This window comes from Pocillopora damicornis, chromosome 3, assembly GCF_964200805.1.
Source record: "Pocillopora damicornis chromosome 3, jaPocDami1.2, whole genome shotgun sequence".
In the NCBI taxonomy this organism is placed as follows: Eukaryota; Metazoa; Cnidaria; class Anthozoa; order Scleractinia; family Pocilloporidae; genus Pocillopora; species Pocillopora damicornis.
This window is the reverse complement of record NC_142672.1, coordinates 24,098,302-24,114,259: the sequence shown is the minus strand read 5'-3', so window position 1 is coordinate 24,114,259 and position 15,958 is coordinate 24,098,302. Positions and strand designations below refer to the sequence as shown.

The 15,958-nt window shown below is 39.0% G+C and overlaps 2 protein-coding genes across 2 annotated transcripts; one reads left to right on the top strand and one right to left on the bottom strand.

The window, feature by feature from the left end:
- Positions 1 to 598: 598 nt before the first annotated feature.
- LOC113683171 (protein sidekick-1) lies at positions 599 to 10,003 on the bottom strand. The gene is given in 8 exon segments (XM_089200567.1): positions 599 to 1,040; positions 2,065 to 2,370; positions 3,130 to 3,184; positions 3,993 to 4,217; positions 6,283 to 6,563; positions 7,451 to 7,750; positions 8,424 to 8,478; positions 9,564 to 10,003. Coding segments are annotated over 8 exon segments (1,836 nt in total). The 5' UTR covers positions 9,882 to 10,003; the 3' UTR covers positions 599 to 744.
- Positions 10,004 to 12,511: 2,508 nt separating this feature from the next.
- On the top strand, positions 12,512 to 14,311 carry LOC113683165 (uncharacterized). Its single transcript, XM_027200377.2, has one exon. It carries the CDS (start codon positions 12,763 to 12,765, stop codon positions 13,720 to 13,722), a length of 960 nt encoding a protein of 319 aa, XP_027056178.2. The 5' UTR covers positions 12,512 to 12,762; the 3' UTR covers positions 13,723 to 14,311.
- Positions 14,312 to 15,958: the final 1,647 nt, after the last annotated feature.

The following is a 15,958-nucleotide window of genomic DNA, read 5'->3' as shown; positions in this document are numbered from 1 at the left end:
TCCACAACTAATCCTGTAAGGTTGAAATGAACCGAGGAAACACTATTTATCTATTTATTTTTCTTTCTGCTTGTGGAGATCGACTTCCTACGATGGCAGAGTATTCAACGTTGTGTCCTAAAATTTCCTACAATACGTATGGGGGGGGGGGGGAGGGAGGACACGGTTACACGTAGGCTAAAAATTTCCTCATATGCGTGATTGGTTGGTAGGACATCCCATGAGATGAATATGCTTTTGGCGGTATTTTCACAAAGGTGACATTTTGTGGCGGAGTCCCAGGAACTGGAATGAAGGCTTACATCTTAAACTCTTCATTTAACCCTATCAAACTTGTAAATGTGTTTCATTTGACATAAGACTTTTATTATTTTTAATAAAAATTGATTTACAGCGTAATACATACCTCGCTTAAGAACTAAACATCAGCATTTCTTGCCTTAATTACATCATCTTTTAAATAGTTCTTACCTTTCCACCGAAAATTGTTCCGGGACGTTTACCCACAACAAGTAACTGTATGGTGATAATTACTTTTGCAATTTTTTACAAAGCTGACGATTATTAACAATTATCCTATGTAACAGTCTACGGTTTTTATCAGACCATTTACAGACGTACACGCGAAATGGAGAAAAATCGACCATAACTGCGATTGGCGATAATTCCTTTATTGTACCCTGTACATTAAAAAAATTTCACAGATCATCACGTTTGGTATCGTAAATTGTTCCAAGGATGTTGTTACGGAACAGCAGTTATATTAACAGGCTCACTGACTGGTCCAAATCCTTTGCTATTCGCAGCCTCCACAGTAATGGTAAATTTTGAGTCCACATTTATGCCAACGATCTCCAGATACTGTGTTGGCGCTTGTACTTCGCGACTTGTTGTTTCGTTGGGGATCTTTGATGTAATATTTACTCTGTATTTCTGTATCAAGCCCCGTCGTTTACCATCGGGTATCCTTTCCCAGGAGACCAGTACACAGGACGAATTCACTCTCACTGCGCTAATATTTGGAGGCGCCACCTTAGGCCCTGAAGCCAACCACATTTTATGTACTTAATGAGTGAGCGGGAGGGCCGGGAAGGAAAATATTTGGCTCGAGGTGAACTCTGTCCGTACGGCATTACCTCGAGCCACATATTTTTCTGGTCTGGTCTAACAAAACTCAGTTAATAAGCATTTTGTTATATGACCATTTAGTGCTGGAACTCGCACACAGAAGGGCGCCAATTGAAAATCTAGCAAAATAATCTAGAGCTAACTTGTATATTTTGTTGGACTGTTGTGGTAAACTGGCTCGAACACAGCGCGCAAACGGGAGGCATCAGGAGTCTGATCAAGAACTTTTATTCGGGTCGACCGCCGCTTTTTTCTCAATACCTAATTTAGCCTTAAGTAAACGCTCTTTACTATCCTGTCGGTAGGCAAGTGGGGGCTTGCGGGAACACTGACTTTGGTAGATTAAACATCTCTCTAGAGGACTATCTCGAACAATTTCACGAGACTTTCGAAATGAACAACAAAGTACTCGATACATCAAGCCAAGAAAACACACGATCTTCGAGAACTAAAACCTAACCAAAAGCTCAAGTTGAGGACTTAAAGTAAGGTCGGTAGACGAACTCAAACACGACTAGTGGTGGCGATTACTGTCCGACATTAAACCCCATTATAGCAGTCAAGGACAAATCACTTAAAAGCGGAACTATATGTGTGCACTTGTATCGCAGGACAAAACAAGGCTCACAAGACTTGCGCAAAGACTACAAGATATTCTAAAAAACATAAAAAATTCACAAACGTGTAGCCAGAACACTTCAAATGTAGTTCATGACAATTTTTTATCTTCGAGGCAGAACAAGGAAATCAGAATGCATCCACTTTCTCGGAAAATGCAAAACAGCTATGTGGGTGCGGGGCCGGATGGTTTATTTTCCCAACAGGCTCACGTCAACACGTCCCGCCTTACACTCGCTAGCTTTCACTATGGTTATCTACGGCTTAGCACGTGCGGGGCAGTGCGGATCATATGATATATGAAAAGATGTTACTTACTTCTCTCGTCTGTTTTTACCCAGAGGACCTCACTTGACGGACCATTCCCACACTGGTTGTAGGCCCGCACTTTGATTTCGTACCTTCTGTTCACAATTAATCCTGTAAGGTTGAAATGTACGTCGGGAACACTAAACACTTTTCTTTTCTCCCATGCCGGTTGACCTCCTTCTATTATCGAATATTCTACTTCATATCCGAAAATTTCGTCATTTGTCTGATTCGTTGGCACAGCATCCCATGTGATAAAAATGCTCTTGTACGTTTTGTTTACCATCGTGACATTTTTTGGAGAAGTCCTGGGAACTGAAATGTAGACTAGTTTCGGTTAACAATGAAATATTCGAGAGCAGATCCTCAGTCTTTTTCTTCTTCGTTGATGTTTTGGTGCGTCTGCGATCTTCTCAACACCAGCGGTAAAGATCACTGACGCACTGGAACACTCCCGACTTAGGACCAGCCTATCGTATCAAGTGGTCAGAAACATTACACTTGCTAAATTTATGGCAGCTTATCGAATTCGGGCGGGTCTTAAGTTTAGGCACGATCTGATGGGCCTATTTGAAATAAAGGGTTATCCTGTTTTCTTAATGAGGATATATTTGTTAAAGTAACCCCCCCCCCCCCCCAAAATTGATGATATCCTAAAAAGATGAGTTCCGCCTGCAAACGCTTACTTAGAGACAATATTTGTTCCGATGTTTTCTTCCGAAAAATCAGTGCGAAACATATAATGACCTTTGCATCCCTGAATACCGTAGAAGTATCAGTCTACAAATTTAACATCAACGATTAACATTCACATGTCTTCATGACTAGAAGCCACAAGTTTGTATAAAGTTGATGATAAACAATTTCTTAATAAGTCTCTGAATAAGATTTTAGCTGTTACTGAAAGAAAAACACACTCATCACAAAAGCATTCATATTCATTACGTTATTTTTTATCTAAACAAATTGTCACCTAAGATAATATTGTCATGGAATTATTATTTTTACTGGGAAACTTCAAATTTTGCTCTCATAATTTGCCCGGAAAGTTTAGAAGAAAATTAAAGAGCTTACCTGATCTGTCCGAAATGCAACTGTTTTTACCGTGGGAAGGTAAACACCCGTTAACCTAAAAGGCGTATAGTGAGTGCATAATTATATAATTGTGATAATGTCGATGATGAACAGAAAAGAGAGATTTCGGAATACAAATCCATAATTTTTTGATAATTTACGGAGGACGGAAATGTTCTACGAAAATGCCTTGACTGCTGCTGAATAATCTTAACTGCCACAGCAGATGCTCGAAGTGAATTCAGAGCGAAATAACGTTACTTTCTCATTTTGTGAAGATTACAAATTCAGATTATACAGGCAGTGCTAACATTAAGATAAAAGCAAAGGAGTAAGCTCGGATTGCTAAATCAATCCCATAAAAGTATGCCAACAAATCGACAAAAAGCCTGCTTCACAAGTCAAATAAAGATGCAAGCACCTCAGTTATTGAAAGTTGAATCATTGATCATAAATAATGAAAGAAAGGGACGGAAGGTAACCATCCAATTTCCCAGTATCTAAAAGGTTATCTCTGAAAGCTGTCCTTGATTTGCGGATTTGTTACCTCATTCACATTAAGTCTTATCCGAACACTTTATATGTTAAGTAGTGTTTGTTTATGATGCCAATGCTGAACATCCTATAAAACGCTAAGTTTGCTTTCTTCTAACAATATCAAAATGTTAGAATAAATTTAAAAATCTATCAATCATGAATAAATGAATAAAATCGGGGATCAAGGGAAATGTTCTCATCAAATTGAAGTAGATGGTAGGGTTAGAAATAATGAATTTAAACTGATCGGAGAAATGACAACTTCCTTAAATATCTTTAGTTACTTGACATGGAACTAACTTTGTTTTATCGATCACATTGCTTACCTTCTTTATAATTGTTTTTATCTGCTGGAAAACGAAGCCCTTCGAGTAAGTAAGGAACTTATCTCTGTTGCACAAGTCTTCAAATCCACAATCATTCAATTCACACAGACCGTTAGCGTTTTCAGACCTCTGGTAGCTGTACGAGACGCAACTTGGTTCACCGTGACAAGCTTGAACCAGTTAACAAATGTAGTTAAGACAGTTGAACCAGTCTGTGCCGTGAAACTGTTTGAAAACATGACCGACGTTTGATACGCGGTTGTTTTCAATTCACACAGACCGTTAGCGTTTTCAGACCTCTGGTAGCTGTACGAGACGCAACTTGGTTCACCGTGACAAGCTTGAACCAGTTAACAAATGTAGTTAAGACAGTTGAACCAGTCTGTGCCGTGAAACTGTTTGAAAACATGACCGACGTTTGATACGCGGTTGTTTTCAATTCACACAGACCGTTAGCGTTTTCAGACCTCTGGTAGCTGTACGAGACGCAACTTGGTTCACCGTGACAAGCTTGAACCAGTTAACAAATGTAGTTAAGACAGTTGAACCAGTCTGTGCCGTGAAACTGTTTGAAAACATGACCGACGTTTGATACGCGGTTGTTTTCAATTCACACAGACCGTTAGCGTTTTCAGACCTCTGGTAGCTGTACGAGACGCAACTTGGTTCACCGTGACAAGCTTGAACCAGTTAACAAATGTAGTTAAGACAGTTGAACCAGTCTGTGCCGTGAAACTGTTTGAAAACATGACCGACGTTTGATACGCGGTTGTTTTCAATTCACACAGACCGTTAGCGTTTTCAGACCTCTGGTAGCTGTACGAGACGCAACTTGGTTCACCGTGACAAGCTTGAACCAGTTGACAAATGTAGTTAAGACAGTTGAACCAGTCTGTGCCGTGAAACTGTTTGAAAACATGACCGACGTTTGATACGCGGTTGTTTTCTGTGACTAGATGTAATTTTCGTAATGGTGGACATGTTAAAAATACCAGGAAAACGTTAAGATAAACAAGGTTTTTTAAGAACAGCATGATTCCAAACATGAAGAGAAGACGGGGTTCTGCCCTCACGAAGGAAGCGATTGAAAGTTGCAGTTTGCCCTAATGTTCGTTAAACTCGAGAATGATTGACAAATCGGGCGCGAATTTTTTCTGCAATTTCATTAATGTCTTCACCTGCCATTATTCAAACTCTGACTTGTTTATCGATGAGCTTCTTTTGTCAAAGAACTTTAATTATTTTGATGAATATAGTTCACAGCATAACATGTAACCCACACAACAACTAAGCTTTAATATTTCTAGTCTTAATTAAATCATTCCTTTTAATGTGACCTATTTTTCGAGAAATGCCTCAGAAAACGATTGATGTATTTTGATCATTGCTTGTGCAAAGTTTTTAAAACTGACGATTGTTTAACAATAGCTTCTGACCGGTTAATGGCTACGTTTTGTCACCGTGTACGGTTTTTATTAAAACGATCTATATTGCATATCGCTTTTTGATAAAACTTATTTCATGGTATATCATTCTTAATGAGTATATTGGTTAGGTATTTGAATTTTTTTCTTCTTCATTAAATTTCTTTTGACATACAGATTGATTTCTGACGCGAGGGTGTTGTACAGCGGAAATTACCCAGTTTATTGGTAGACCTTAGTAAACATTAATCCTTTAACTCCAAAGATCTGATTGTTAATTCTCCTCTCTGGCTGCTACACACTTCTTTTTAAATAAGTTGTGATAATTTAGTGTTAGATCAAGATAACAACTTCTACCTGATTGATTTTAGTTTTCTTAGAACCTGTTTGCAGGATAATGTTTGGATATGATAAGGAGAAGTTCCATGTTAATCACTTCTGGGAGTTAAAGGGTTAAAGCGATTAATTATTAACCAGACATCTGTGTGTTCTAAACTATAAACCAGGAACTGATTATGTGAGATACCCAACACAATGACCCGAAAAGGCCTAACACAATTGTAAGAATACAACGCAAAAATACCCTTTATAAACCAGAAATTGCCTAAAAAGTACAAAACGTGAACTTTAATATCTCAAGTTTATTAAAACATTACCACTTTAAAGTTCTATAGCTTGAATTGAGACATCAGTCTCCTTTATTTTAATGTTTGTGATACGAAATTAAATGTAAACTCAGCAATCGATGCTTTATCTAAGAAACTTTTGGCTGTAGTGTTTATATATGAAGTCATCTTTTAAATATCTCCAAAGGTACACTGATTCTGGAATTGAAACTAAGTGTTATTTAACATATCCAGTTTCACCTTAACAGGTTTACTGGCCGGTCCGTACCCTTTGCTAGTTGACGCCGACACTGTTATTGTGTATTCTGGATCCGTCTCTAAGTTTGTCAACAAGAGTAACCGCTTTGCTTTGTCTACTTTTTCACTCATTGTTCTCGCTCCCAGCTTTGATCGGGTATAATTCACCCTGTAACTTATGATTGTCCCATCTCGTTTACCATTTGGTACTCTATCCCAACTGACCAATATGCTTGTTGAGTTCTTTCTCTCAGCTGATAAATTTTGGGGTGCTGCTTTGGGTCCTTAAATGTATAGAAACAGAGGCATCAGAATGTAACGCAATTGATCAGTTCAGAAAGTAAGCAGGTGAGCAGGCAAGCGGTAAGTAATGGCTATGTAGGTAGATTGGTACATTGGCTGGTAGTACTTAAGTATTATCGTCATTCGCTCTGACGAAGGGTTAGCGCTCGAAACGTCAGCTTTGAAACTCTTTACGGTGGCCAATTTACGTTATCAACTTAGTTGATAATACTAAATTACCATGTTTTACTCTCCCACAGACGCAGCACCACAGTTTCTTTAGGAACTTGCCTCCTTTATTCATTGGTGAGTAGGTAGGTTGGTTTGTGAGCGTGGAAGTCGATTTTAAGTACTTATTTTGATAGGTAGGGCCAGCCGTTAGATACGAAGGTTGGTGGTTAGATATGCGGATGATTAGATGGGGGAGTGGGTATATAAGTGGGTGGGGGTGGGGATGGGAAGGAAGCAGAGAGGGGCGGTAGGTGGGTAGGCGAATAGCACCATAGGTAGGTAAGCAGGGAGGCAGGTGAGTCGGTAGGAACATGGAGAGGTAGATAGGTTGGTAGGTAGCTAAGTTGCGACAGGATGGCAAGTTAACGAGCAGATAGGAAAGTAGGTAGGCAAAGGAATGTTTAGGTAGGTAGATAGGTAGGAAGGTCGGTAGTTAGGTTCAACTTCTGATTATGTGATGGAACGCAGCTCTTCAGTCAGAGCTATCCTCCTCCTTGCAACGCTTGTTCCGAAAGTACATTTACAGAAAGCAGAGAAAAGAAGGGATAAACATTGAGATAGGAAGGACGGTATGCAGGTAGCTTGGGGGTAGGTATGCAGTTAGATAGCGAACAGCAACAGAGATTGATACGATGAAAAACAGTACGTCAAAACTTACTGTCTTCGTCTGTTATTACTGAAAGCATCGGGCTGGAAGGACCATCCCCACATTGATTGAATGCTAACACTGTTATGTTGTACTTTCTGTGTATTTTTAACCCTGTAAGGTTGATATAAACCGTGGAAGCTGTAACCTCACTCCCATGAATGTCATTCTTACTGGACTTTAAGGAGTAAATCACTTTATATTTTGGGATCAGTTCGAGATTCTGATTGGTTGGTACAACATCCCACGTGATGAAAAGACTGGTTATCGTCTTGTTCACCTCTTTAACATTTTGAGGCGGAATCGTGGGAACTGAAATGGAGACATAGTTCTGTTAGCATTATAATTTCTAATGTCTAAAGTAAATTACTATCAAATAGAAAAATTGATCTTCGCAGCTGAGCTGGATATTAAAAAAATCTTTTAGAAAAGAAGCCTGCAAAAATACAGGTTTCAACGGAATTCAAACCTGCACCTCTCAGATTCTAGTTGGATGCTAAAATTTGCCTCGCTTCATTTGTGTGGCTTTGGTATTTAGTTGATAGTAGCGGCCCGACTATCCTACAAACTTACCACGTAATCTTCCAACTTTGCAAGTGGTTTATTTGGCCGACAACCGATAGAAAGTGCGATTTATTGCTTTAATAAAAATGGGAAAAATTTTAATTTTCTATGAGTTATATATATCGGGCGATATACTTTGACCAATCAGGGCGCCCGTAAGCTATTTCATAATTGACGGTGTTTTAACTTAACCTTCCCTTTATGCGCTGCGGTCATATTACCGACAAGGTAATGAGGGTGTCAGTCTTAAAAAAGCGTTTGTTTCGGATTCGTAATAGGTCTGGAAAATTAAGCTGGTTTAATCAGATCAAACATAAAGTTAAACTAGTTTTTAGCGGTAATTAACCAACAAATCACTATCTTTCTTGTCTTCAATTATGTAAATTGCATGGCGAGTTTTTAAGAGAATTAAATTGGTCACCTGAGTCATTCAGCGCGCAGATGTTTTCCTTCTGTGAAGCGGCACACTCGTCAGGCTGCGGGATATAGGTTTTAGATTAAAAGAACATCGAAAATTAGACATAGGTGAGATAAAGCTTTTCAAATAAACGTTTGTACAAAACTATGTTTTAATAACCAATGTTTAATTTCAAGCCGATAATTATGCAAATAACTTTTTGAGTAATCTCCAATGTATGCGGCTCCTCTTCTAATGATTTAACTTAGCGTCTGACTGAGCATTCAGTAAGGGTAATGTTAAAAAAGTATCCAGATGATTGACAAGAATATGTTCGCTAAAAAGTCTTTGATTATCAGCTTTGTAAAAAAACTTCTTCAGAGAATAACGTCTGGTTTTTCTAAACACAAAATTGGATAAGAATATTTAGAGCTTAACGCAAAGGCAAGGCAAATTGACACCTGGATATCGTTTGAACATTTTTGAACAAATGATAATTAACATGACTAAGACAAGGCATGTGAAAAAGCCGATATATTCTATTAGCTAACGCTTCCGACAGCAGTGATAAACAATTTAGGCAAACTTTCAAACAGAAAAACTCAAGAGCAAAAGCACCGAGCGGACGTATTTCTCTGCAATTTTAAGTAATATAAACATTGGTTTAACTGATCAAATAAAACTTAAGCCAGCAAATAATGAAATTAATGGATAGATTGAAGAAGGAAAGGGTGTCTATAAAACGTCTTGAATTTAAAACGCTTCCTGGAGAAAATAAAGGGGATTTTTGTTTAAAAGAAGCGTATTAAAAGTGCATGGAAATTAGCAGAAAGACAAACATATTTGCACTCCTAAAATGAAGAATTAAAAGAGGAAGTCTTTATTTCTGTTAGAAAAAACTGAAGTAGATGGAAAATAGGTTTCATGTTTGAGATACCCATGATCCCATGAGCTTTCGTAGAATGTGAAATTATTTTGACTAACAAATAGTAACGTCCCTGGCTTTAGCTGCCTCATAGAAAATTGAATTCAAAATAAATAAAATTAAACCTGTGACTGTACTTGCTGGTTAAAATAAAAGCTAGTTTGAGCTGTGAACTGCAACAAATGACGTCGACTACTAAATCAGAATTACAACCTTGTTTTACTTAATACAGCACTTACTTTACTCGTCCTTATCTGCTGAAACACAAATCCTGGGGAGTGAAAGATAGACCCTTCTCTGTCGCAAAAGTCTTCAACTCCACAGTCATTCAATTCACACAGACCGTTGGCTTCTGCCGATCTCTGGTAGTTGTACGAGATGCATCTTGGATCATCATGGCAGGTTTGTAGACAGTTGAACCAGTCTGTTGCAGTAAAGGCTTGAAAAACATGGCCGGCTAAAACATGGTTGTTCTTTGTGGTGGGCTGAATTGCAAATATCAGTTTGTGCTGAACAAAAACTAAAACCAACTTGAGAAATACCAAGTATTTGAGCATGACGATATGAATGATATTCTTCTCACGTTATTAATGACAGAGAGCATCAGATATTTAGGGAAATTACCATAAGTGACAGCTCTTAAAAGCTCAAATTAATTGGCCGATCTCTATTTTCTGAAGTCAACTCATATTGTTTACGTTTTAACGCTTCCAAATGTTATTTTTGATTCTCCTTCAAATAATTCACTCTCGTCTCCAGAAACTTTATAGACCGCAAAGATATGGGTATTAAAATTTAAGTGAGGTAGGCTTAACATTACTATCTTTTAAGCTTAATTCTGCATTTAAAAATCGCAGCAGGTGATCTCCAAAAAAAATTGCCCAAATGTGAAGACAAGTGACACATATAAATAATTGCTCTCACCTCTTTCAGAATTTAAGCCGAACTTTTGTTATCGAAAGCGCATTTGCACTTCAAGTCCGATTATATTTTACGATAGGAAATAAATTACGAACGCCTTCACTGGAATTCATTCCCACTGATGAGATAACAAAAACATTGGAAAAGCTCGATTCTTGCGGACGTGACAAAAAGTATCTGCTCAGATCGCTTACCTCATGATCTCCGCTTTGACATCCATAAACTCCCATATCATAGGGTTTACCCCGCAAGTGGGCAAGGTTTAATGAATATTATGGTTGATTGACTACCCGTTCGAGCAGTTTAGGCTCGATTTGCCCGCTTCGAACCCGCGATGTGGAAAAATGCTTGAACGAATAAAGGTTTTGCGGGAGTTTAGCACAAAAAAGTGACCAACACTTCCATATAGACAGGCAACAAAGTTGTCTCCTGAAATATGATAACTTCAACCTACGCTTAGGCGCTGTGAAGATGCTATTTTATGTTTCATGATCAACTGTCAGGAAAAGTTGAATGAAATGCATAGCTACTTGGTACCACTGGTAACCACATAAATACTCTGTGATTTGCTTTGGAAATAGAGTTTGTTTTGAAAATTTAAAGTAATGCGAGGGGAATTTAAAGGGTTCTTTGTAATAAAACAAATAGAAAAGCCTTGACTGTGCTCTGTATTGTTGAAAAGAACGCAGGATTCGGTTAGAGCAAGAAAGAAGTGTAGTGAGGAACACGAGACGTGGTCGAGTGTTTCTCCCCACTTCCTGAATGTTTCACAACAGAACATGGAACAGTTAGGGCTTCTCTATTTGTTAAATAGGGAAAGCAAAAGGCAAGGCACGCGGGAAACGAGGAGCGTGACTCGCATTTCACGCTAGCCTCGCGCTTACCTCCGCTGGCCTGAATACTACTCTTGACTGGTTACCTTCACCAATCAAACTATCTTTGCTGCCGTTGAGTTTTATTTTCAGAGCAGCAACTGGCCGATAAAATGAGACCATTGGGACTCAATTGGGCGTGATACCTGGCCTCGGAAGTTTATTGTGGAATTTCATGTTCTTGGCCTGAACGCACACTTAGGGTGATTGACTTTAGCTCACGAGATGACGAATCTCAAACGCAACATCTTCTGCAAAAATACCTTCGTGTAAACGCAATATATTTCTCAATTTCTGTTGGTTAATACATTTCTAAGATCAAATGACTAAATATCTTTATTGCGCCTTTAATCTTTTATATTTCCTTTGTATGTTTACACTGCTCCTTCTCTCTCCATTAGTTCCCCCGGGTTCCCCTTCCTCCTTTCGTTTCTTCCATTCATTCCAGAGAGGATACGAGAGGCCAAGAAGTGGGAAGCGGGATACTCGAGAGGGAGGGCACGAACGAAACACGATAACAGCGCTATATTTTTTTGACAGCGAAATTGCTGTCGGGAATCTACCCTTTGGAAATGAAGGAAATGATACAATTTTCACATATTTCGGCCTTCGGAAATGGTTTTATTTGTGGTTGAATCATGATTATTCGATGAAAAGACGTATTGACGACGAAATTATGATGTCAGCCAAAGATTCAACCGCGTTCCCCGAGTCCCCTCTCTTTCACCCTCTCTCTTGAGGGAACGATGTCGCCAAATATTTTAATGACTTAGAACTAGTGATAGAATGCTAAAACTGTACATCGAGTTCATCTCGTATTTGAAATACGCCAAGAAAAAACTTTTCCAACCAAGCCGAGCAAAATAACTTTACCATGTCAAATATTCCAACCTGGTAAACATCGTCCTATACCCCAACGCCCCACAGATGCAGATGCCACGATGAATTCAGAGTTCTCCAAATCTTTAGTCTTCCTTCTTCGCGACAACGAAAAAAAAAATTTAAGAAATAAAGAAAAAACAAAAACAAACAAAGAGCAAAGGACAAACACGAAAAAATATTTCAGTCGAGTTGAACCTTGACCGCAAAGCAAAAAGCATTCAGTTGCTTCGAAGAAGATTACAATATTGGTTGCGGTCGAAAATAAACTTCAAACAAGACCGCTTACCTCCCTGTCGTCGCTTTACTCTTGGATATAACGTGATGAAAGGTAACTGACGTCATGCTTCAAACAAGAGCCATAACAAAAACAAGAACACCATAACAACAAGAAAGTTATGAGACGTAAATATCACCTTTCGGCTCCTTTGTGATTGGATGAACTCCCTGTCGTATGGGTGGGGACGGATTTTATTAGTCAAGGAAGGGTAAGAGCTAATTAATCTCTTAATTCCAAGTGGCAGGTAAAAGTCATAAATGGTCATAGAAAGGGAGAACAAAAGATCACCTTTTTTTTTTTCCTTTATTGTTTTTCGCGACGTCGTGTCTGCGTGGTAATACTTCCCCTGACTCTCCCAGTTAGTGAGTACCCTCCCCATCCGTCCGTCACTGCCGTTTTTTAGGAATATCCCGCAAAGTAAATATCTGAGAGACTCGAAGAAAGCAAGGCGCAAAGCGGCACACATTTCGAAAACCTGCTTCAAAAATGGTAGACTGCCACCGGGTTTTAAAGACAGCATGTATAATTTTCAACATGATTATGTACACACTACTTCTGGTCATGAATTACGCTGCAAACAACAAAAGTGGGATCCTTTTTGGGAACAAATCCGTCAGTCAGGTGGTACGAAAATACTCCATCGAGTTCAGCCCTGCGCCTTATGCCTTTGAGATCTGGAAGCTCGTAAACGCGTGGACCGCTGCATGGATTCTATACACGCTGTCTTACATCTTCAGAAAACGCATGCCCGATGCTTTGAGTCCGTTTTTCTTCGTTTGTTTTACGCTGGCTACCGTTTCGAACATGGCTTGGACTCAGTTCATTAGCTGGGAGATGATCAAGGTAACATCAGGCTTCGTTTTCGCTATGGTGGTGTTCCTCTACGCGTCTCTCGCTTGCAGCTTTGCTGGTTTGTACAAACAGCGCTACTTCATCGGTCGATTCGATTATTGGGTCATTCACATGCTGGTAAACAATGGGATTGCTGTGTATGCTACATGGGTCACCGTAGCCGCTCTTCGCAGTCTGGCGTTAATTCTGACGTATTTCCACGGCATAGAGCGAGAACTCTCGGTCACAATCGCTTTGGGAATTCTCATGCTGTTAATCGTGGTGTGGTTTATCCTAGAAAATACAATTTTTAGAGAGGATCTATTGTATACCATAACAATTTATCCAGTTTTAATTTGGATTTTTGTCGCCAGCATAATCCTTAACTTGAACCGCGTAAGCCGCCTAAATACGGCCATTATGCAATCTCTTCTTGCCGTGTCGTGTACACTCTTTATTGGAAAAATTAGTCTCGTCGTGTGGAAAATCATCAACAAATGTCGAGACACCAGGGCAAAAGCTGACCTAGCAATGATGGAGATAACTCCCGGGTCTGATGAGAACCGCGAACAAAAATACACAGACAGATCGGAAAATCAGGAACTTGTCGATTAGGGTTATTTCAAGCCAAGCACATTTGCTGTTAATAGATCGAATTATCGATATTGTAACCCTACCCGCAATACCGACCACGCATTTTAAAGATGCTGTAAGTGATTCTGTCACGCTCTGTTTAGGCCTAAATGGTGTAGCTAATATAGGGCTCCCGGTGATATCAAAGCGGACAGGAAATTAGAGATGCTAAAACGTTGACAGACTTGGTTGACGATAAACTCGACTCTTTTGCTTTGTTTTGTTTTTGTGGGAGCCCAAAATGGACTCCTTTTTCTGACATCCAAACGATTGCTCCTGGGTAAAAGGTAATGTTGGTAAGATATATATCATAATCACAAATTCCCTGTTGATCGATTCTTAATCAATCAGCCTTGGCTGAAAGCTTTTTGAACTATTCAAAAAAAAGAGATAAGAAATGTTTAAAAAGAGATATTTGAATCTTGTTTTGCCACGAGCCTCGGACAAATGAAAACCAGTTTTAAATGTAACGTCTTGTCTGACGTTCAGATCTTTAACAAGATGTACATTCTTGTTAAATTGTTCGTTTTATTATAATTGATGACAATTGATTAAAACAATATTTCAATAACTCGTAGCCTATGCCAAACTGTTGTTCAAGAGATGAGTGAAATGGCGTACGAGCGAAATGTCTTGCTCTCTTTCCTTCCTCCACATCCCTCCCTTCCCTCCTTCCTCCCTTCCCCACCCCCCTGCCATGTTTTAGATTTTGGCTTTACGACCCAAAACAAAAATGTGTCACATCAATAAGTTTCACTATTCAGCTTCGTAGTAACATTTTCCTGCGTTGACGGCCTCGCTTTAATCTCCATCGTTTTCTTCATGAGTCAATGTTATAGGGCCCATTTCTATTTCAGACGCTGAGGCATATATCTTGTATCCAAAATAACTTTAATTTGTCTCGATGAGTTGATGTCAATTCGTCCAGAACGGCGCCGGCTTAAGGCGTTTCCCGGCTATGTTTTATCCAGAAAGGTCGATTAAGATGATTTACTGCTTGATAAGTTGCCGAACTTTCCGTGACTCCGTTATAAATAGATTCCATTTTTCCGTTCGTTTGTTCTGCAATGGATCGCAGATGACTGAAGCTCTCATCACATTCCGACGTCTTCTGTGATCACTGAAAAAACTCACGGTACCAGAGAATTTAATTGCTTTAACCAAAAAAAGGAGCAAAATGATGCATTTGAAGAAATGCATCCCGTATTTTCGAAGTATTTTTCAGGTGTGAGCCGTCAAGTTTCTGCAAGAGCCTGAGGCCGAGTGCACGTGAACCGTAATTTTGACAGAATAAAAAGTTTCCCTCATTTTTCGTCTGACTGTCTTAATTGTTCGCGAAAAACACGACTGGAGAAAGAAGTGAGAAGTCAAAATTGAGTTGGTTACGTTACTGTCCACCTAATAAAATTAAAATTCACTGTAACTGATCGCGATCGTTTGTTGACTCGGAAAAAAGGTTATGCATCTTTCCTCGCAAACGGTTGTCGAGAATTTAAAACAATTATGCCCGTATTGTGGCTCCACTTAAGCGTCGACAAAAAAACCACAGTAGCCACAACAACGAATCAGAACAAGGTTTTAAAACATCGTCATTAACTAATGTGAACCAAGAGAGTATCAACTGATGATCTTCTCATGTGTGAACTGAAAGTGAACCTGCTTGAAGCGCGGGAAAACGCAAGTGACTTGATTTCGATTGGTTTTAATTTTGCTTTTGATTGGTTGAGATGGTAGCGCGAGTTTTCTGGACCAATCACAGAGCAGTGTAAGCAAAACCTAAGTAATAGAAGACTTTCGATTCTCAGTTGAAAACTGCTCGATTAGTGTAAATCTACCTTGTTCTGTCACCAACAATGCATATTCAAAAGATTTCAGGAAACTCATTGGCTGAGAACACGTTAATTAATCCTTATCACGCAGTTCGCAGAACCAAGACTCGACCATTTATTTACTGGTATCCCAATGAAAATCCCCAAATGTTTCAGTAATCAAGCCGAGTTAACATCCAGTTAGCCAATAAGGCTAGTTTTCGACGAAGAGAAATTACACCTTTAGCGAGCGAAATTACAATGAAAACGAAATGCGATAGACCTTACCGACTGTTTCGAGTTTATAGTGACCATAACTAGTACTCAACATATATATGTGTGTATATATATATACTCAACATATATATGTGTGTGTGTATATATATATATATATATATATATATATATAT